The following is a 21,254-nucleotide window of genomic DNA, read 5'->3' as shown; positions in this document are numbered from 1 at the left end:
TACTAAACAAATGTTTGCAGCATCAATGGATGATAAAGTTCATTTGGCAGAATTATAATGAGGAAAATAGGAGATTTGGTCAAATTCCCTCCAGCCTCAATCCTTTCTCCCGTTCATGTTGGCTTACAGTTTTCTGTGGTTTCCGACACTGTGTTTCTCCTGCTCAGATACAGAAATTATATTATTTCTAACCTAGGTTAGTGTTTCCCTTTCCTGCTTCCTGCTCAGATTAGTGACGAAAGACCATGTGGAACAAGAGGCCGTAAGGAAAATTCCCACAGCAGCTCAGCAGCAGACATGTGAGGCTGCCTCAGATGTTCCAGCCTCCACAGGGCTGCTGGCTGAATGCAGCCACAAGTGATCCCAGCCAACCAGATGAGGCAGAAGAACTGATTTCAACCAACCCCGGAATCATAATAAATAATAAATCACTGTTGTTTCAGTCCACAGGGTTTTGGAGCAGTTTGTTATATAACAATAGATATGAGAAATATCACTATATCACTCTGGGCATTTCAGGAAAAAAGAAATGTAATAGGGAACTTAGTTTTACATAATCATTGAAAGGGCAAAATGAGCCCCTCCTGGACTATGGAGTCCGAGGTTATAGAAAGCTCCTGCTGCTGCTGCTGCTGCTGCTGCTGCTGCTGCTGCGTCACTTCAGTTGTGTCTGACTCCGTATGACACCATAGATGGCAGCCCACCAGGCTCCCCCATCCCAGGGATTCTCCAGGAAAGAACACTGGAATGGGTTGCCATTTCCTTCTCCAATGCATGAAAGTGAAAAGTGAAAGGGAAGTCACTCAGTCATGTCCGACTCTTCGAGACCCCATGACTGCAGCCCACCAGGCCCCTTCGTCCATGGGATTCTCCAGGCAAGAGTACTGGAGTGGGGTGCCATCGCCTTCTCCGAGAAAGCTCCTAACTGTCCAGATAGCAGGAAGATTCTGTTGCTGTTACTGCAGTTGTGGGCACAGCTGCCTCTCAAACCTCAAAGTTGGTGACTGAAAACTGGGTTATTGAGTTGCCTCTACATATTCCAGCTTTCAGCTCAGCCACCACAGTGGCTGGAAGATGGTTCACGACATTCCTACTTTCGGGATCTCTTACAATGGTGTCTAACCAGCACACCTCCCATCAGACTCAGAATCCTAGATTCAAGAGATTTCAGCTTTTCAACCTCAGAGGCTGGAAGGAGCATGGAATGATGAGAGAAGCCTGGTATCCGTGACCACAACCCTCTGATTCTGAATTCAGTCAATATGACACATAGAAATGACGTAGGAAGGGGACCATGACACATCTGATTTCCCACCCTGGTTCTGATGCTTATTAACTGTTTAAACTTTGGTCAGTCAGGGAACCCTCATCCCTGACTAGAAGGGTTTTCCAAGAACTCAACACAGTTTTCATAACTTTTTCATAAAGTTCCTGGCAAAATGCCTAGCACATAGTAGGTACTCAGTGATTGATAATGGTTATCAATCTTTTAAAAAAGAGAAGAGGACAAGTTAAAAAAAAAAAGACTAAAAGACTACAATTTACAATTTACATTATTTGATAGTGTAAAAAAGACATCTAACAGATTGGGAGAAGGAGAGAAGACGTCTTAAAGAAGGTGATGTTGAAATTTGAGATCAGTCAGTTCAGTCGCTCAGTCATGTCCGACACTTTGCGACTGCGACCCCACAGACTGCAGTACACCAGGCCTCCCTGTCCATCACCAACTCCTGGAGTCCACGCAAACCCATGTCCGCAAACCCATGTCCATTAACTCAGTGATGCCATCCAACGATCTCATCCTCTGTCATCCCCTTCTTCTCCTGCCCTCAATCTTTCCCAGCATCAGGGTCTTTTCAAATGAGTCAGCTCTTCGCATCAGGTGGCCAAAGTATTGGAGTTTCAGCTTCAACATCAGTCCTTCAATGAACACCGAGGACTGTTCTTTAGGATGGACTGGTTGGATCTCCTTACAGTCCAAGGGATTCTCAAGAGTCTTCTCCAACACCACAGTTCACAAGCATCAATTCTTCAGCACTCAGCTTTCTTTATGGTCCAACTCTCACATCCATACATGACTACTGGAAAAACCATCACCTTGAATAGACGGACCTTTGTTGACAAAGTAATGTCTCTGCTTTTTAATATCCTGTCTATGTTGGTCATAACTTTCCTTCCAAGGAGTAAGTGTCTTTTAATTTCATGGCTGCAGTCACCATGTGCAGTGATTTTGGAGCCCAAAAAATAAAGTCAGCCACTGTTTCCCCATCTATTTGCCATGAAGTGATGGGACCGGATGCCATAATATTAGCTTTCTGAATGTTCAGCTTTAAGCCAACTTTTTCACTCTCCTCTTTCACTTTCATCAAGAGGCTCCTTAGTTCTTCTTCACTTTCTGCCATAAGAGTGGTGTCATCTGCATATCTGAGGTTATTGATATTCCTCCTGGCAATCTTGATCCCAGCTTGTGCTTCTTCCAGCCCAGGGTTTGTCGGGATGTAATCTGTGTATAAGTTAAATAAGCAAAGTGACAATATACAGCCCAGTCTGTTGTTCCATGTCCAGTTCTAACTGTTGCTTCCTGATTTGAGATAGGCCAAGCAAAAATGGCAGAAAAGAGAGTTCCATGTGCTGAGGTTTCTCTCTGGCCCCATCCATAATTCTATAGGTAGGGCCACGATTCCAGTGGTTCTGTGCTTATTTCTATAACACTTCATAAGAATGGCACTTAATTTAATGTCATTAACCTCTGATTTTCTCCCTTTCATGTTTCTAGCTACATGGTCTAGCATTGGAACAAACATTGGACTAAAAACATACCTGGGTATCAATCCTACCTTTGCCATCAAGTAATTTTTTCAACAGCTTATTTGAGATACAGCACTTAGCTTCTGAGTTTTCACTCCCCCTTCTGTAAAGAAAATCAACAACTGAAAAAGCAAAAACAAACAAATAAGCATGACTTAGATAATTTCTGTGACCACTTCCAACTTTGACAGCCTCAGAAATACCTTGATCCATTTATCCCCAAGCACAGTGTGGTGGTTTTTATCAGCTGACTCACCATCCATACATCAGGCACTATGCCCCTACTGAAAACAGAAATCCAACGAAAGAATATGTATCCAGCAATGAGATGAAAGCCTATTTAGTGGATTTCCATATTAACCACTAGGTTTGGCCTTCACAGACATACTTCATCAAACTGACCAATATTGGTTGGATAAATGCTGGAGCCAATGAAAGAAAAAAAAAGGTAGTAAAAACCTGAGATCTTCATGCCATGCGTTATTGATCTTCAAGAATCATTCTTACATGCTTTCAAGCAGATTCCATCCAAGCATCTCTTTAACTGAAAATAGGGTATTTGGCAGGTGTTAGGAAGCCTCCTGTTAATGTGAGCTTAGAGCTTTGTACCCATGGTGATGCTAATAGTACCCTTTAAAAATATACAAAAAGTACTTTGACTTTATTAGGGTTTTTTAGACTAGTTGCATAATAATTCTCCTATTGCTTTGAAAACATTTATAAAAATAGCTATTTTCTTCTTTTTTGTCCCTCTAGGAAAGAAACAAGCAAGCAGAAAGGGGAGAAGACTCAGGATTAGTTCAGAACAGAAATACGTTTTCAAGTCTACACGTGAGAAAATGCTAGAAAGTAAACCTATGAAAAATCTTAATCGAGTCATATTAATAAATTCAAATGATCATGTGGGGAAGAAGAAAAGCCCACTGGCTTTCATTTGAATAGATGTCCTCAAGACTAGTCAATCTACCATTTTTGTTTCAGTGCTTAATAGTAGGCACAGTTTGCATTGTTTTTCTCCCTCTGCCTTCTCCCATTTCAAGAACTGAGCTCTAGGCAATGCTGTTATGTTTCTATTTCACTTCTTTTTAATGCATCAAGGGCAGAGGCAGAGCAGAACATATGCACAGGAAATGGGTTAGTGCAAATGCAAGAATACACCAAAACCACATGCCTGAGAAAAGACAGTTACAATGTCAGATAGATTTTTTTTTTTTAAGAAAATTTTCCTGGAAATAAAATAGCTTCTTTACATCAGCTACATCCACGAAAAACATTTTTCTCCAAATATCTTCCACCCACCTAATCATGGTATGGAAGTAATGCTTTGAAAAACTTAAGTGATCATAGACTAAATATCAGTATGTTTCCTTCTGGGGCTACCTATTAGGGAAAAAAAAAAAAAAACCCACATCCTTTTTCTCCTTTAAATAGTTACTTGGTATCTGTTAAGTATATATTTGGTGTAACATTCTTTTAACTCAATGAAGAAAATAGCAAATGATGCCATGATTTCTGATTAGTGTTACCAACTGCTGCTGCTGCTGCTGCTGCTGCTGCTGCTGCTGCTGCTGCTGCTGCTGCTGCTGCGTCACTTCAGTTGTGCCCGACTCTGTGCGACCCCATAGACGGCAGCCCACCAGGCTCCCCCATCCCTGGGATTCTCCAGGCAAAAACACTGGAGTGGGTTGCCATTTCCTTCTCCAAATCTTATCAACATGCAATAGTAAAAACAACAAATCATATATACATACATATTTGACTCATATCCAGAATATATACATTAAACTTTAAAATAAATAAGAGAGAAGGACAACCAAATTTAAAATGAGCAAAAATTGGAATAGATTTTTTTTCTAATTCAGAATTTTTCTCATAGGAATTTGACTGTTTGAGGTATTTTCCTTATCAGCTGAGATATTTGTATATTGGAGATATTCACTTTTCTTGTTTTTTATTTACCCAATTCTATTATTTGCCCATTGGCTTTTATTATTTCTTCTGCCAAAATAAAAATTTAAGTTTTTACATATTTAAATACTACATTTTTTTCCTTCTATAATATCTAGGATTCCTGTCTTCATTCAGAGAATATCTTAATTAATCTGGGATTCCTGTCTTCACTCAGAGAATATCTTAATTAAACTAATAATGAAACAAACAGTAAAATATAGTTCAACTAATAAAATTCAAAACCAGTTCTTTGAAGAGACAAATATAAGATAATCCCCCTCAAGAATTCAATTAAAGAAAAAAAAGAAGAAAGTTAGAAATTCAAGATTCAGAATGGGAAAAGCCTTTGGATATAAAGAAACAAATGTCAGTGAAAAGAAACAAGGGGCTTCCTTCCTTCCTTCCTTCCCATCAGGAAGCCACCACCTTCCTGTGGCTCAGTGGTAAAGAATCTCCTTGCAGCACACAGGTTTGATCCCTGAGTCAGGAAGATTCCCTGCAGGAGGGCGTAGCAACCCACTCCAGCATTCTTGCCTGGAGAAATCCCTCGGAAAGAGGAGCAGGAGAGCTACGGTCCATGGGGTCACCAAGAATCAGACGCAACTGAGCACAGCACCTCACAAAAGGAAATAAAGCATGCAGGACAACTAAGTTAATCTCTTCAGTAACTTAATGCTATTAATGTTATCAAAAAGGAGGCAGAGAATGGCTTTAAATGAAAGACTTAAGACATGACAACCAAATTAATGTATCTTCTATGATTAAATTCTGGGTTGAACAAAGTAGCTATAAAGAAGCAGTGTTTGGGGAACAATTGGAGAAATTTGAATATGAACTGGATGGCAAAAGGTATGAAGAGACTGATTTCAGTGTGTTAAAGGATATTGCAGTAATGTGGAAGCACATTTTTACTCTCCGGAGATAAATGCTGAATTATTTAGAAATGTAGGATCATGATTTCTCTAATTTAAAATGGCTAACTACAGCTGGGAGTTATATGGTTGTTCCTTGTACTCTTCTGAAATTTTTTTGTGCTGTGCTTACTTGCTTCAGTCATGTCCAACTCTTTGCAACCCCATGGACTGTAACCCACCAGGCTTCTCTATCCATGGGGATTCTCTAGGCAAAAATGCTACAGTGCGTTGCCATGCCCTCCTCCAGTGAAATTTTTTAGGCTTATTTAAAATCTTCATAATAAAACATTTTTAAAAAGTCAGTAAGGGGAAATATATATATGTTAATGCTATGTGCAATTCTAAAGCAAACATTTTTAAAACCTGGAAAATGGATGATAGTCTTAGAAAAATACAAATTCTTGATAATTAAAAGAAGATGTATAAATTTTCCCTAAATGCATTGCTACAGAAAAGATTTGAAAGTAATTATAGATCGACTACTTAAAAAATGCACCAGGACCAGATGGCTCCACAGCTGGATTCTATTCAATCTTTGGAGACCAAATGATCCCAGTATTTTTTAAATTATCGTTGGCCATGGAAATGGACAGAAGTTGCTCCAATCCACTCTAGGAAACTAAAGTCTTCCTAATGAAGAAATCATTTCCAAAAAGGAAAAGGTGACCAATCTCATTCACGCAGATAGCTGCATAATTCTCAAAGACATATTAGAAAACAGATTCATTTCTCTGTTGCTCTTTTTAAAAAAAGAAGTCATTAAGTTATAATTTGTAATGACTCTTTGTGACCTCATGGACTGTAGCCCACCAGGCTCCTCTGTCTTTGGGACTCTCCAGGCATTTGCCTTGCCCTCCTCCATGGGATCTTCCAGAACCAGGGATCAAACTCAAGTCTCCTGCATCTCCTGCACTACAGGCAGATTCTTTATCCACTGAGATACCTAGGAAGCCCATAGTTTGTTACATAAGCTGTATTTCTGTGAGAATAGTAACCAACATATTGTAGAAGCGAAGGAGGACCCTGAAATGCCTAGAAGAATAAAACAATACAAGGTTTTAATTATTCATGGAAGCAATTGAAAAGTTCCCATTCTATATTTACTAACCATTTCCTTCTTCCTCATATCAAGGCAAAATCTGCCTCGGAGTAATTTTTACAGATGGAGAAATAAAGGTCCTGGGACATTAATTCCCTAGGGCCAGACTACAAATTAAATCCAAAGCAGGATAGAAAACCCAGTGCTGGTTTCCGTCCAAACTGTTTTTTCTTTCAAGCTTGTGCCTCTCTTTGAGATATGCCCCCAAGGATTCTGGTGGACTTATCGTGCTCTGCATGCGGAATGTGGGCAGAATATACAGCCTGGCAGAGTTTCACATTCAAATCATATTAGGGTAAGTGCAATTTTCTTCCAAAGAGTGATCTGTCTTCTAAACACCATAACAAATCCATATCAAATTTAATTCCTTTGCCCATAAACAACACAGAGGCATTCTGCTTTGTCAAATGGCTCTGGCAAGGACTAATAGATGCCCATAAATATCACACCTCTCAAACCATATTTTCCCTGTTGCTTTTTAATATTCCCTTGGCAAAGTGAAGAAAAATGTACCTTATGAAATAGGATTCAGCCAAAAAGCCACTGGATATAAATCCAATTGTTTACTTTTTTGTTTATATTAGAGAACAAAGAAATGTTTATGGAAAAGTCTTTTTCTTATATTCTTGTTTGCAATTCTGATATACCCACTCTAGTATTCTTGCCTGGAAAACTCCATTGACAGGGAAGGCTGGCAGGCTACAGTCCGTGGGGTTGCAAAGAGTCGGACACAACTGAGCGACTAACACACACACACACCAATTATAGTCACTACAGTGTCAGGGTAAGTCACCTACTTCTGTGAATCTCTTTCCCTATGATTAAAAATAGGGTAAATGTACTTTTCCCTTAATAGGGAAACAGGAAGGAAGACTTGATAATATCCCAGAATCTTTTTAACTTTCAGTTTAGTTCAGTCGCTCAGTCATGTCCGACTCTTTGCAACCCCATGAACCGCAGCACACCAGCCTTCCCTGTCTATCACCAACTCCCGGAGTCCACCCAAACCCATGTCCATGTGTCAGTGATGCCATCCAACAATTTCATCTTCTGTCATCCCCTTCTCCTCCTGCCCTCAATCTTTCCCAGCATCAGGGTCTTTTCAAATGAATCAGCTCTCTGCATCAGGTGGCCAAAGTATTGGAGTTTCAGCTTCGACATTAGTCTCTCCAATGAACACCCAGGACTGCTGTCCTTTAGGATGGACTGGTTGGATCTCCTTGCAGTCCAAGGGACTCTCAAGAGTCTTCTCCAACACCACAGTTCAAAAGCATCAATTCTTTGGCGCTCAGCTCTCTTTACAGTCAAACTCTCATATCCATACATGACTACTGGAAAAAGTCCTTGAATAGATGGACCTTTGTTGGCAAAGTAATGTCTCTGCTTTTTAATATGCTATCTAGGTTGGTCATAACTTTTCTTCCAAGGAGCAAGCGTCTTTTAATTTCATGGCTGCAATCACCATCCGCAGTGATTTTGGAGCCCCCCAAAATAAAGTCTGACACTGTTTCCCCATCTATTTGCCATGAAGTGATGGGACTGAATGCCATGATCTTATTTTTCTGAATGTTGAGCTTTAAGCCAACTTTTTCACTCTCTTCTTTCACTTTCATTAAGAGGCTCTTTAGTTCTTCACTTTCTGCCATAAGGGTGGTGTCATCTGCATATCTGAGGTTACTGATACTTCTCCCGGCAATCTTGATTCCAGCTTGTGCTTCTTCTAGCCCAGTGTTTCTCATGATGTACTCTGCATATAAGTTAAATAAGCAGGGTGACAATATACAGCCTTGATGTACTCCTTTTCCTGTTTGGAACCAGTCTGTTGTTCCATGTCCAGTTCTAACTGTTGCTTCCTGACCTGCAAATAGGTTTCTCAAGAGGCAGGTCAGGTGGTCTGGTATTCCCTTCTCTTTCAGAATTTTCCAGTTTCTTGTGATCCACACAGTCAAAGGCTTTGGCATAGTCAATAAAGCAGAAATAGATGTTTTTCTGGAACTCTCTTGCCTTTTCCATGATCCAGCAGATGTTGGCAATTTGATCTCTGGTTCCTCTACCTTTTCTAAAACCAGCTTGAATATCTGGAAGTTCACAGTTCACGTATTACTGAAGCCTGGCTTGGAGAATTTTGAGCATTACTTTACTAGCGTGTGAGATGAGTGCAATTGTGCAGTAGTTTGAGCATTCTTTGGCATTGCCTTTCTTTGGGATTAAAATGAAAACTGACCTTTTCCAGTCCTGTGGCCACTGCTGAGTTTTCCAAATTTGCTGGCATATTGAGTGCAGCACTTTGACAGCATCATCTTTTAACTTAAATATTTGTATATGTCTTCTCTATTAATTAACAAAATGTTCCTCTTTCTAATTTCAATGTTATTATTAAACTATCTCTCAATTTTATCTTATGGATGATGGGGGCAATATTGTATGCTTCATCTGACTTTTAGGATGAATGACTTTTAGTATGGCTAAACTTCACCTAGTTTAGAATGAATCATTTTAAAAACAAAATAGTGATTATATTTTGTAAATTGCATAACACTAGGCAAACAAATAGTTAAGCCTTGAGACAGGCTGATGGTCAGGCTGACACCTAGGATGCAATGGACTTGGTATCACTTAGGAAAGGTGCCTTAACCTCAAGAAATTAGTACAAGGGGTATTCATCCTAGTTTGAACAGTCGCTTAGTACCAAAACCTGGACTCACACCCAGGTCTTCAGACACCTGGACCAAGACTGATGAAATTTTCACACTATTATATCTCTAGATATAGTAAAGATGGTACCATTTTCTCTTTTATATTTATTACTGATGAAGTTTCTAAAAGCTTTCCTTACTCATTATATTAGTGCAATCAGTCCTGGACAAAGTCATGGAGAAGGATGGTAGGAGGGGACTACTGACAATTTCATTTTTATAGTTGTACAGAGCTTCACAATGTATGACAACAGGTAATCAGCACTTTTGTGTGTGTGTATGTGTGTGTGTGCTCAGTCGTGTCTGCCTTTTTGTGACTCCATGGACTGGACTGTAGCCTACCAGGTTCCTCTGTCCATGGAATTCTCTAGGCAAGAATATCAGAATGGGTTTCCATTTTCTAATCCAGCGGATCTTCCTGACCCAGAGGTTGAGCCCACATCTCCTTTGTCTCCTGGACTCGTGGGTGGATTCATTTACCACCTGTGATACCTGGGAAGCCCAATCTGTGGTTACTGCACCTGAAAAAAAAAAAAAACAATGATGCTTTTGAATAAGAAGGGAGAGTATCTGAGCTTTAAAGAAGGAAAGGAGGGACGGAAGGAGAAGAGGAAGGAAGGAAGAAACACCAGAAACTCCCATGAGACAATTTTTTCAATCTTAGAGCCATAAGAAAATAAAAGATGTTTTATTTCTACTAGATAGACACCATTTCCAGAATATTACTCCCCCACCCCTAACTAGTGCTTTATAAATCAGTTTCTCTATTTGAAATTAAGTTGTTTGAATGTAAAGACCACTTACTTTGCTCTCTGCCCCATGACTTAGATTGAGATCCTGTCCAGAGTGGATAATTCATAAATGACTGTCGAAAGTGGGGTTATCTCTTTCTGATTAAAACGCTTGGTCCAAGCCAACTCAAATGAAAAGGAGAGTTAGAACTTGATAAAATTTGATTGCAGGCTATGTGTTCTACATACTGGAAAATACAGAACAGTAAAAGCTTGAATTTAAGGTAATTGAACAAAATTACCACTTCAAGACATTTTTTAACTTTTAAAAATTATATTGAATCTGTAGTTAATACCCTTTTGTCATTTCAATATCATTTTGTAAAATATTATTATATTTACTTGTTTGTGAATAGCTTATTATATATATGATACAAAATCTAACACACACATAGAGCATATGAACATATTAACGTGTATATTAATAATATATATCGGCACACTGTCCTCCAGCTGTCAAGTTCCCCTTCCCAGAAACAATAACTGAAATCTGTTTCTTGTGCAACCGCCAACATGATGAATTTTAGAACATTTTCATCATCCCCCAAATAAACTGTGTGCTCATTAGCTGTCACTCCCCATTTTCTCCCAACTCCTCCAGCCCTACGCAGCCACTAATCTACTTTCTGGATCTAGATTTGCTAATCCTGGGCATTCCGTTTAAAAAAGGTATCATATGGAGAAGGAAGTGGCAAACCACTCCAGTACTCTTGCCTGGAAAATCCCACGGACAAAGGAGCCTGGTGGGCTGCAGTCCATGGGGTCACAGAGTCGGGACTGAGTGACTGAGTACATGTGCGTGCACACACACACACACACACACACACACACACACACACACACACACACCTTCTGGACATTGGCTGATCTGACCTCCAGGAGACTAAGAGCCTGAGGTTGAAACTTGCAAGGCAACCCCTGCCAGTGAACTCTGAACTTGACTAGCTAACGCCTCTGTAGGCAGAGTGCGGTGAAATAGACATCGTAAGAGAGAACTGTGCTGTTATTCTTGTCTGAGGTCATACTCCAAATCCTCTTTCATAAGAAAGACCCGATTTTGATGAACGTAAACGTGGTCGTGTTGAGTTCATCGATGTTAGCGTCCTCTTTGTTGTGATCAGTAGACTGATTTGAGAGTCGTATCCTCACTGTTTAATAAGACTGGACACCACTGTTTGCCATCTTTTCCTCTTGTCATCATGCATGTGGGGGTTGGAGGAGAGGGAATCCATTCCAGATTCATGAATAAATGATTTTTAAAATCCTTCCCTGAAACAAAAAATAAAATAAAATAAAAATAAAAAAGGTATCATAATTGTGTGATCTTTAGTGACTACCTTATTTCATTTAGCCTAGTGTTTTCAAGGTTCATCCACTTTGTAACACATACTAATATTTCATTTTTTATTGCCAAAGAATATTCCATTGTATGAATATGCCACATTTTATTTATCCATTCAGTTGGAGGATATTTACATTTTTTTCACTTCTTAGCTATTATGAATAAGACTGCTGTGAACATTCTTGTACAACTTTTTATCAAAATATATGTCTTCATCTCTCTAGAAGCAGAATTGCTGGGTCCCAGGATAACTCTATGTATACCATTTTGATGAACTGTCAAATTGTTTCAAAGCAGCTATGCCATTTTATATCTCAACCACAAGGGTTCCAATTTCCCCACATCTCCCGAACATGTACTATTTTCCATTTTTTCATTATGGTCCTCCTAGTGGGGGTGGCATCTCATTATGGTATCTCATTGTAACTTTGATTTGCATTTCTCTGATGACTAATGACATTGAGCACTGGCTATTTACATATCCTCTTTGGAGAAATGTATGATCAAATCCTTTGTGGATTCTTCCATTGGGCTATTTTTCTTTGCACATGTAAAACCTCCTCCATTATCAACAACCCCTATCAAGGTAGTACATTTGTTACAACTGATGAACCTATATCAACACAGCATAATCACCCCGAGTCCACATTTACATAAATTAGGATCTTCATGGCACCTTCATAGATGTGCCTTTACAGAGCATCTTAGCCTTGTCTCTCCAGGAAACTGGAAGATGGGTGACAAGCAGAGAGTCAGAGAATCCCAAAGTAGCAAATCTGAAATTACGGTTCTGCAGCAAAGAATGTCTGTGTGTATGCAGACACTCGGCTCTCTGTCCTTGACATCCAGAAGAGAGTCTAGCTAAAACCTACATGACTGTCAAGGATCAAGGAGAGTCCCAATGTGTATCATTACTGAAATGCCTTAATGGTAAAGCTCACTTACATTTACCCTCCTTCTTGGTGTGACCCATGGAATAAACATCATACAGGGTATGAGTAGGACAAATTGGCATCTGCTCATCAAATGCTCTCACACCAGTGCTCTGGGTAACTATTACTATTCGTAGTAATCAAAGAAGGGTGAGTGACTTTCTGTTACTTGATACGGTTGAAGAATGGGTTGTATGGGTTATTCAGTGTTTTGGAGCAGGTCAGTACCTCACCTGCCATAGTGAGGACACCCCGTGAGGAATTCTCATTTACACCAGCCTTCCCTTCCCCCACACCTGTCTGTCTGTCTCTGCCTTAGGTATGCTGAGCTCTCTGACTGCGCCAGCCTGTCTAAGCCCCTGGGAAAGTCATCCACAAACCAACGTTACTGAGCAACTCTGGTGTGCCATGCAGTGTTCTGAAACCAGGGACAAAGATGAGATATTTTCTCTTGGGAAACTGAAGTTCATTCCAAAATACTCAATGAATTCTCTCTGTGAAGAAAATATGCATTTGAAAGCATCACATCAGGGCACACCTGTTAGTGGAGGGTGTGGTTGGAGGGAGTTATTCCCACAGAGATCTTCATATGTCACCACAAGGCAACCACCTACTTTGCTTACACTCAGAGGTAACATATTGGTCCCATATCGGCTACCCATGTGAAAGCATATAATGCCAGACACAGTAGTTTATTACACAGGGTATCGGAGAGTCGACTGATGCTTCATATGGCACTTCTCTAGTCTTCCAGAGGCTCTACCTATCATGATTTCTAGAATGTACCAAAACGATGCCCCATCAGTATCTCTGGCTAATTGAATCCCAGATATCAGAGAGCTCACCCACGTCCATTTATCAGCCACTTAAGAATTCTTTACACCCAAATGCAACCTTGTGTTAAACCATGTATTGGCGTGGGGAAAACCTCAGGGTCACAGATTGAGGAACTGTTGAGGAAACCTAGAATATTTGGAATGCTGGGTACTTCACTAGTTGTCTGACTCTTTGCAACCCCACAGACTGTAGCCTGCCATGTTCCTGTGTCCATGGGATTTTTTCAGGCAAGAATACTGGAGCGGGCTGTCATGCCCTTCTCTAGGGTATGGCTTTGCAAGTGGAATTTTTTTTTTTTTTTAACCACTGAGCCACCGGGGAAGCCCAGAATACTTGGAATGGCTTTCCCCAATCTCTTCAGACTGGAATCCTAGGGGCTGCGGGTGCTCCTCTGCATCCCAGCCCCACATGTCCTTGGAGAACCACCCTGGGGTGTGACTCAGGATGAGAATTCTTAGATTTTAATCAGATAGCTGGGAACAACGTGCAGGCCAGATGAATGTGGGGCAAGAGTGGGAGCAGAGAAACAACACAGATATAAGTTCCACCCCCATATCTGACCCACACTACCTGGTAAGACCACACACACAGTCCGCTCTAGATAACTCACCCCATGTGATTCCACCCCCCTTCCCAGCCTCTTACATCACATTACCCCGACTTACTGTTTTCTAGCTTGTATTATCCGAAACTCCCTTGTTCACAGATTCGTAGTCTTTATTAATTTGGTTATTTGCTGCCTCCCACCCCCAATTCAAAAACCCTACCACCGCCACCGCCTTAAGGTGGGGCTGGTAAGCTCCTTTCTTGGTCCAGTTTCCAGAACAAGGTGACCCGGCACGTAGTAGGTGGTTCCTGAATACTGGCTGAGGCTTGAATGAATTGGGAAGCTTATTCCAGGGTCCTAAGAGGAATTTTAGGCAAAGGAGATTTGGAAAGCCTGACGGGGTAGACGCTGCGGAAATCCCAGTCATCAAACCCTTTCTAAGCCTCTGACCTGTCTCCACCGCTGGAAGGGCGAACGGGCTTGGCCCGCGCCCCCTCGCCAGCCCCGGGAAAGTCTGGGCCAAACCAGCGAACGCGGCCAGAGCGCCAGCCCTGCGAGGAGCCTCCACATGGGGACGAGGGCGGCGGGCAGGCCCCGCCCGGAGCCCCGGGGCGGCGGGCACAGCCCCGGGTGGCCAGCCGAGCCCGGGGGCGGCGCGGGCAGGAGCCGCCCCACGCGCGTCCCGCGGCCCCCCGCTCCAGAGGCGCCGCCGCCGGGCCGGGGCCGCTCGCCGAGTTGGCCGCGCGCGCCCGGAGGAGCGCAGAGTTTGGAAAGTCGTCGCGAAGCTTCGGCGGAGAGCAGGGGGTGGGAGAGTGGGGGTGCTAGAGAGAAAAACCCGCCTCTTGCGAGTAGAGCGAGGAAGAGGGGGGGAAAGGCGCCGAGTTCCGCTTCCTGAACCGCGGCGGGTAGAGGAGGTCGGCGCGGGCCAGGCCGGCGGGACGCGCACTCCGGGCCCGCGACGGGCGATGGCCGGCGAGCGGACCCGCAGGTTCACCCGGAGCCTTCTGCGACCCGGGCAGGCGGCCGAGCTCCGGCACAGCGCCGCGTCCGCCGCCGCCGTGGCCGTCAGCAGCCGGCAGCAGCAGCGGGTGAGTGCCGCGCGCCGCCCGCGCCTCCCCCGCGCGCCCCGGGCGGCCAGGGACCCCGCTCCCGCAGCCGGGTCTCCGCGAGCCCCCGGGCGCCCCGGCCCCGGCCGCCCCCCGCTTCCCCTCCCCCGCAAGCCCTCCCCCAGCCTCCTTGCCCTGCGCCCCGCCGCACCACCTCCGCGAGGCAGCGATACCGACGCTTGGGGACCGAGGGAGCGCGTTTGGTGACTGGGGACACTCCGAGGAGCGACCGCGTGGACCACAGAAACGCAGCGTGGGAGAGGATGTGCCTGGGTTGGAGGCTTGGGGGCGGTGAGGAGGTGACGGGAACGCGAGTCACACGGGTGCTAGGTTGTGGGGTCCCAGAGCCTTGAGCAGTGGGCGAGTCTACGAAGCGGAACCCCTCGGTCCACAGGTCTGCGCGCCCCCTTCACCCCCGGTGTCTGGTGCGTCAGAGGGGAGAAGGCGATCGATCGGAGGTCCTCTCCTGGGCTAAAACCTGGGAGCCTCACCTGAACGCTATCGCAGAAACAAATGCACTTCTCACCCACCTCCCTCCACGGGGCAAAAACCCACAAACCGCTTGATGGGACTTCAGAGAGGGCTGAGAGAACCAGACTGCAGGAGATGTGGGTCATTAAGACGTGGGTCAGTGGTTTCTGGTATTTTTCTAAGATGTTCGTGGGGTTCTCCCGCCAAGATCGTTTTACTGGTTACTTCCTTATTGAAACGCCTTCTAAGAGAGCGGGGTGATTTCCGCGGGAAATCCCTGGGGCAGCCTCCAGCAGTGCTCATCTGATTCCCACATATCCATAGCTTCCCAGAGGTTCAGAAGTTCCAGTAGGTGTCACCCTCCAGGGTGGAAGTCTCAGGAGGAGAAAAAAAAAAAAAAAAATCTACTCTGGTGGGAAAGGGAGACGAGTGGCAACAGCCTTAAAGCAAGACTTGGGTTCAGCAGCCACACTCTTGGCTTGCCTCTTTGGACCGGAATCCCACTTTGTGGCTTCCATTTTCCTTTTTGCCAGGAAATATCATTAGGAATTAAACGGCTTCTTTTAAGAGTGTCAAAGAAAGTGTTACTCTTGCCAGTCACCCATGAGGAGGGAGCCAAGGGCTACCCAGAGCCGGTTCCCACAGCCAGGACTTTTCTTTAGAGCCATAGGTCTGGAAGTTAAACAGAACGGAAGCTAATTGCCTGGCAGAGGACTAGGCATCAGATGCCCAAGAGGGTGGCGGTGATTGGAGTGTGAAATGAGTAGGTGGCCATACCTTCTCTCTCTCTCTCTCTCTCTCTCACCACTCACTGGCTGCAGTCTGCCATTACCCAGAGGGAATTCAAGGCTTAGGAGAATAAGCAGCTTCCCTGATTCTGATATCAGCATGGACATTTTCAAGGCAGGAAGGATAAACCATCGAAAAGAACTTTTTTTCCCCCTGAAAAGAAGGTTCAACTGGAGTAAAAGTAGAGATAGTAATATCTTCCAGCATGCCTAGAGAATAATTTTTACTTTGAAATGATTATTCAGGATGGTGGCTTTGTCATTCTCCGCCATGTGCCTTTAAGATAACTTTGTTTTGCTGTTGAGTCATTTTACCAAATCTCGGTAATGATCTGGTAGAGAAATGCAGCGAACTAAGTAGCATTCAATTGGAATAAACAGCCTAAATGCTGTTTTTGATTTGGGTTTTGTTTTCAACTGGGTTCTCCTGGAGTGTTTGTGGCACTTGACTTTCTCTAAAGAATATGTATCCTAGATACTTGTGTATGCAGACGAACACATTATTTTCTCCAAATTTATGTCAGATTTGAAATCCTGGGGAGTCTTGTCAAAATGAATAAGCTCAGTGTCTTACAAAGAGTTGGTGCAAGGGGTGATTCGCTGGCAGAGGCCTCCCTGCCTCCCTCAGCTCACTTCAGCACCGTGGCCAACACTCCTAAACAAGCTTTTGCCAAGACGTTTCAAGGGATCTTACCCATCTAGTCAGGCAGCTTGGGCAGTGATTTTGGCAGCAGGAAGCCATGTGCTTGGCATCCATCCTATCAGTTCACTCTTTTTTTTTTCTTTTTTCAAGTGTCACGTTAATTTTTTCATCACTATACTTTAAATCTGCATTGTACAAAGTGATCAGGAAGTGTGCATCCGTAATTGACCCACCTCTGAGGCTGTAACTTTCATACCAGTGTCTTCTTGGGCTCTTCTGATACTAAATACGTTTCTCATTCCAGTGAATTGAGATGGGTTGATTCTCAGGAACATTGTAAAAAGAAAACAAAGATATTGTACCATCTTTATTTAGTAATTTAATATTTGTTTCTTTCCCAGCAAATAACTACCTCATTGAATTAAAACTTCCAAACATAACTTATTAATAGTCTTCAAATTTTGCTCAGATTGCTCAAGATGAAAATACTCTGCTAAATACAGATAACTTACAACAGCTTTAACAGTTAATTGTCTATAACACAAACCAAGGTTTTTCCTAGACTAATTTTAAGGTGATCCATTAGTATTCCGTAAACAGATGAAAAATGATCTTCAATTTTCTTGTCTTTTTATTTTTAATATAAAAGTTGGAAGGAACATTCAATTTGCATGTCACCACCATCAACTTTAAAAAAAAAATGGTTATCGTCAGCAGGTGGAGGTAAACAAGCCGAACTGCATAACTCCAGGAGGTAGGGGCCTTCAGTTTATATTCATGTATGCATATGCATGGGCCTTCCCTAGTGGCTTTGACTATAAAGAAGCCTCCTGCAATGCGGGAGACCTAGGTTCCATCCCCGGGTTGGGAAGGTGCCCTGAAGGAGGGCTTGGCAACTCACTCCAGTATTCTTCCCTGGAGAATCCCCATGGACAGAAGAGCCTGGCAGGCTCCAGTCCATGGGGTCGCAAAGAGTCGGACAGGACTGAGCTGCTAAGCACACATACGTATGCATAGAAGAATTCAGTGTTCCAACAGAAAAAAGAATTCGTCAAAAATAATTAACTCTTTAAGGGTGACAGGAAGATGATGCATTCTCTGAGTTGGCACCCAAACTCAATGGGATTCTGTGAGGCAGAACATCCCTTTTGAACCTAAGACCATGTAAGTGGATAACACAGTGAAGATGAAGCCTAGCTTACATCGATCCACTTCCTTAAGACTCTTTGTGTTCCTTTAGGTCCTCAAATCCTAGTTGTCAGGGGAGAAAATGAATAGACTCAGGGAAGAAGATTACGGGCAGCCCACTCTAAAACCACAAGTAGAATTGTGTGTATTGGAGCAAGCTGTCATCTATTGAAAAAATATTTGAGAGACACTAGAAGGCCTTGCTGAAAAAAACCTGTCTCGCTGCTAGATTATAGAGTACCCTTTATGAAATCTCTCTTTTGGGGGCCAGAATCATCCAGAGTGTTATGGAGAGATTGCTGTAGACTTTGATAGGGATAATAAGAGGTTATTATAAGAAGAGATGAGGTTGTCAGATGGACAAGGTTTTGGACTCTGTGTCCTATACGCATAATAGAACAGGAAATCTTCAGACTATGTTTGAATTATGGAAGGATTCTGAGTGAGCAGACTTACCAGGGGGCCTACTTTTAGGCCAGTTGCTGAGGGAAATAGAGGTGGGTTCCAAGGCAAGCTTGATTTCAGTTTTAACCCAAGACACTGCAGGAGCTCACATGCAGGCCAACTCCTGCTGAGTACGCACCTTATTCTGCGTTCCTCTTAAAACAATAATGCAGTTATCTGCACTCTCAAGTTCATTGTAGCATTTTTCACAACAGCTAGGATAATCCATTGCCATGGATATGTAATACTCCATTGTGTATGTGGATATACACAAACACACACACATTGTTTAACCTTATAAAAGAGAGAAATAGAAGGAAGTCCTGCCATTTGTGTAATTATATTAAGTGGAATAAGTCAGACACAGAAAGACAAATACCGCTTGAACTCATTTCTATGTGGAATCTAAAACTGTAAATCTCATAGATGCAGAGAGAGTAGAACGGTGGTTGCTGGAGTGGGGAGAGCAGTGGACGAACAAATGAGAAGCTGGTCATCAAAGGGTACGGACTGGTCAGTTCTGCATGATAAATGAGTTCTGGAGCTCCAGTGTACAACTTGGTGACAGTAGTTGAAAACACTGTTTTGCACACTTGTCATGTACTGAGAGAAGATCTTAACTCTTCCCAGCACACACACACACACGAAATGGTGACTATGTAGAGGTGATGGATAAGTCATTTAATTTCATTGTGGTGATCGTTTCACAATGTGTACGTACATCACAATGACAAATTCTACTCCTTAAGTATATACAGTTTTTATTTGTCAAGGATATCTCAACGACATTGTCTAAAAGAAAAAAAAAGGAATAAGAACAATAAAGAACAGTTAGGAGCAAAATACACATTTTGAAAAAGTATATATTTCCTCCTTAGTTATCCTGAGATTATTTTTCATAGAAAACAAGTGAATCACAACTCATGCAGAAGCCAATCTCAGGATCAAGTGAAGCTGAAGTATTTTCCTGAACACCCCATTTATGGTAGTCCAACAAAGCAAGCTTCTCTAGTGCAGAATCTCAGTTCAAAAATGATTAGGAATATTTCTCCTATGTCAGGACTAGAATCTCCTATTGTTTTGGTTGAATATACCTACTGTGTTGGCCTCAAAGTTGTAGTGCCATTAATTAGAGATTCTTTTTGATAAGAAGCTCTTCCTTTAAAATGTATAAGGGGATTTGTATTTTCACATGAATTAGTTCGTTTAGATAGCTTTCTGTTCATTAAGGGCTTTCCTGGTGGCTCAGACAGTAAAGAATCTGTCTGCAGTTCAGGAGACCAGGGTTCGATCCCTGGGTCGGGAAGATCCCCTGGAGAAGGTAATGGCAACCTACTCTAGTATTCTTGCCTGGAGAATTCCGTGGACAGAAGAGCCTGGCTGGCTACAGTGCAAATGGTCAGACACAACTGAGCGACTAACACACACTGTTCATGAATTATAAACAAGATTGGTGCTCTTTTATCCATATATGTTCTATTTGATAGCAATTCAAGAGGAAAAAAAAATTGATTTCTGTTAACATCGCATCAGATCTGTCATTTTGAGAGAGAGGGACTTTTATGTGTGGAACGCGATTGGTCAGAGTAATGGAAGGCTGATTAACAGAGAGGGTAAGAGCCTGGCTAGGGTCAGATGGTGGGAAGGAAGTACAGAAGCTGGTGGAGGTTTGTGCGTGACTGCGTGTTGAGTCACTTGAGTCATGTCCGACTCTTTGCGACCCTGTGGACTGTAGCCTGCCAGGCTCCTCTGTCGATCGGATTCTTTAGGCAAGAATACTGGAGTGGGTTGCCGTGCCCTCCTCCAGGGATCTTCCCAACCCAGGGACTGAACTCAATTCTCTTATGTCTCCTGCATTGGCAGGCGGGTTCTTTACCACTAGCGCCACCTAGGAAATCCTGGTGGAGGTTTATCAAAAACCAAGTAATCATATGGTCATTTCTTGCCTAAAGCCTTTTATGTGGTTCCTCGATGGGAACATGTCACTTTGTTCACATGTATTCTTTAGGACCTTTATTCTGTTGTTACACAGAAATTTCTTTGCACCTCATGCTTGAATTGTATCCAAATTTATTAACTTCTTTTAAAGAGGAAACATCCTGTCAGAAGAGATTGTACTTAATCAGTATGTTTTTTCCCTCCCCACCCAACCAGAAAGGCCAAGTGGTAAAGAATGGACAACATTAATTCAGTAATCTCCCAAATTCCATATCCAAACTTTGATTTGATGCTTCCTAACTTCCTCTGTTCCAGTGATACTCCTTTTGATATTTTAGAGAGCTTTGAATAAGAAGCAGAACCTTTGACCTACTGAAGATCTCTGATTGAGAAGCAGTGAATACGTAACTGTGTTTACAGGGGCAGGAGGAATTCTTAGATAGAAGAATGTCCTCCCCTCTAAACTTTGTGATATTTAGGTAGTTGAGAGTAGGAAGGGTTTTAAGAAACTGAGTGGGAGATCCTAGAGTTCCTGAAAAATCCCATGCTGGGAGTGAGAGTCAGTGAAAAGACGCAGGAAATGATAGCGAAGGAAAATGAAACTCTTGTTTTGCTGTCAGTGTCTAGAATGAAAGCAACATGCAAAGCACAAGCCTATCTGCTTGGCATTCCCTGCACCCTTGCTTTGTTTTCATTTTTTTCCACGGGATTCTTCACAACAAGGGTGTTTAGCAGAAATCACAGGCTTTAGCAGAAATTC

The 21,254-nt window shown here is 42.7% G+C and overlaps 1 protein-coding gene and 1 long non-coding RNA gene across 13 annotated transcripts in view; one reads left to right on the top strand and one right to left on the bottom strand.

Annotated features, from left to right (window-relative positions):
- Positions 1-1,422: 1,422 nt before the first annotated feature.
- Positions 1,423-20,058, bottom strand: LOC121818760 (uncharacterized). 4 transcript variants are annotated; one of them, XR_009599429.1, is made up of 5 exons: positions 14,367-14,569; positions 14,035-14,273; positions 11,108-11,527; positions 2,838-9,988; positions 1,423-2,503 (listed from the first exon to the last, which is right to left on the bottom strand). It is a non-coding gene; the product is annotated as an uncharacterized LOC121818760 (long non-coding RNA). The 4 variants fall into 4 exon arrangements; XR_006058857.2 differs by lacking the exons at positions 14,035-14,273; positions 14,367-14,569 and adding an exon at positions 15,514-20,058; XR_009599428.1 differs by lacking the exon at positions 14,367-14,569 and having other exon boundaries at positions 14,035-14,360.
- Positions 14,796-21,254, top strand: part of DOCK10 (dedicator of cytokinesis 10) — a 309,263-nt gene continuing 302,804 nt past the window's right edge. For all 9 annotated transcript variants that reach the window (XM_060410412.1, XM_042244317.1, XM_042244315.1 and 6 more), the window contains exon 1: positions 14,796-15,004. In XM_060410412.1, coding sequence (XP_060266395.1) covers positions 14,882-15,004 — 123 coding nt within the window. In that variant the 5' untranslated portion in view covers positions 14,796-14,881. The remainder of the gene's footprint in view (positions 15,005-21,254) is intronic.

The sequence above is a fragment of the Ovis aries genome, chromosome 2 (genome assembly GCF_016772045.2).
Source record: "Ovis aries strain OAR_USU_Benz2616 breed Rambouillet chromosome 2, ARS-UI_Ramb_v3.0, whole genome shotgun sequence".
NCBI classification, from domain to species: domain Eukaryota; kingdom Metazoa; phylum Chordata; class Mammalia; order Artiodactyla; family Bovidae; genus Ovis; species Ovis aries.
This window is presented reverse-complemented; position numbering and strand designations above follow the sequence as displayed.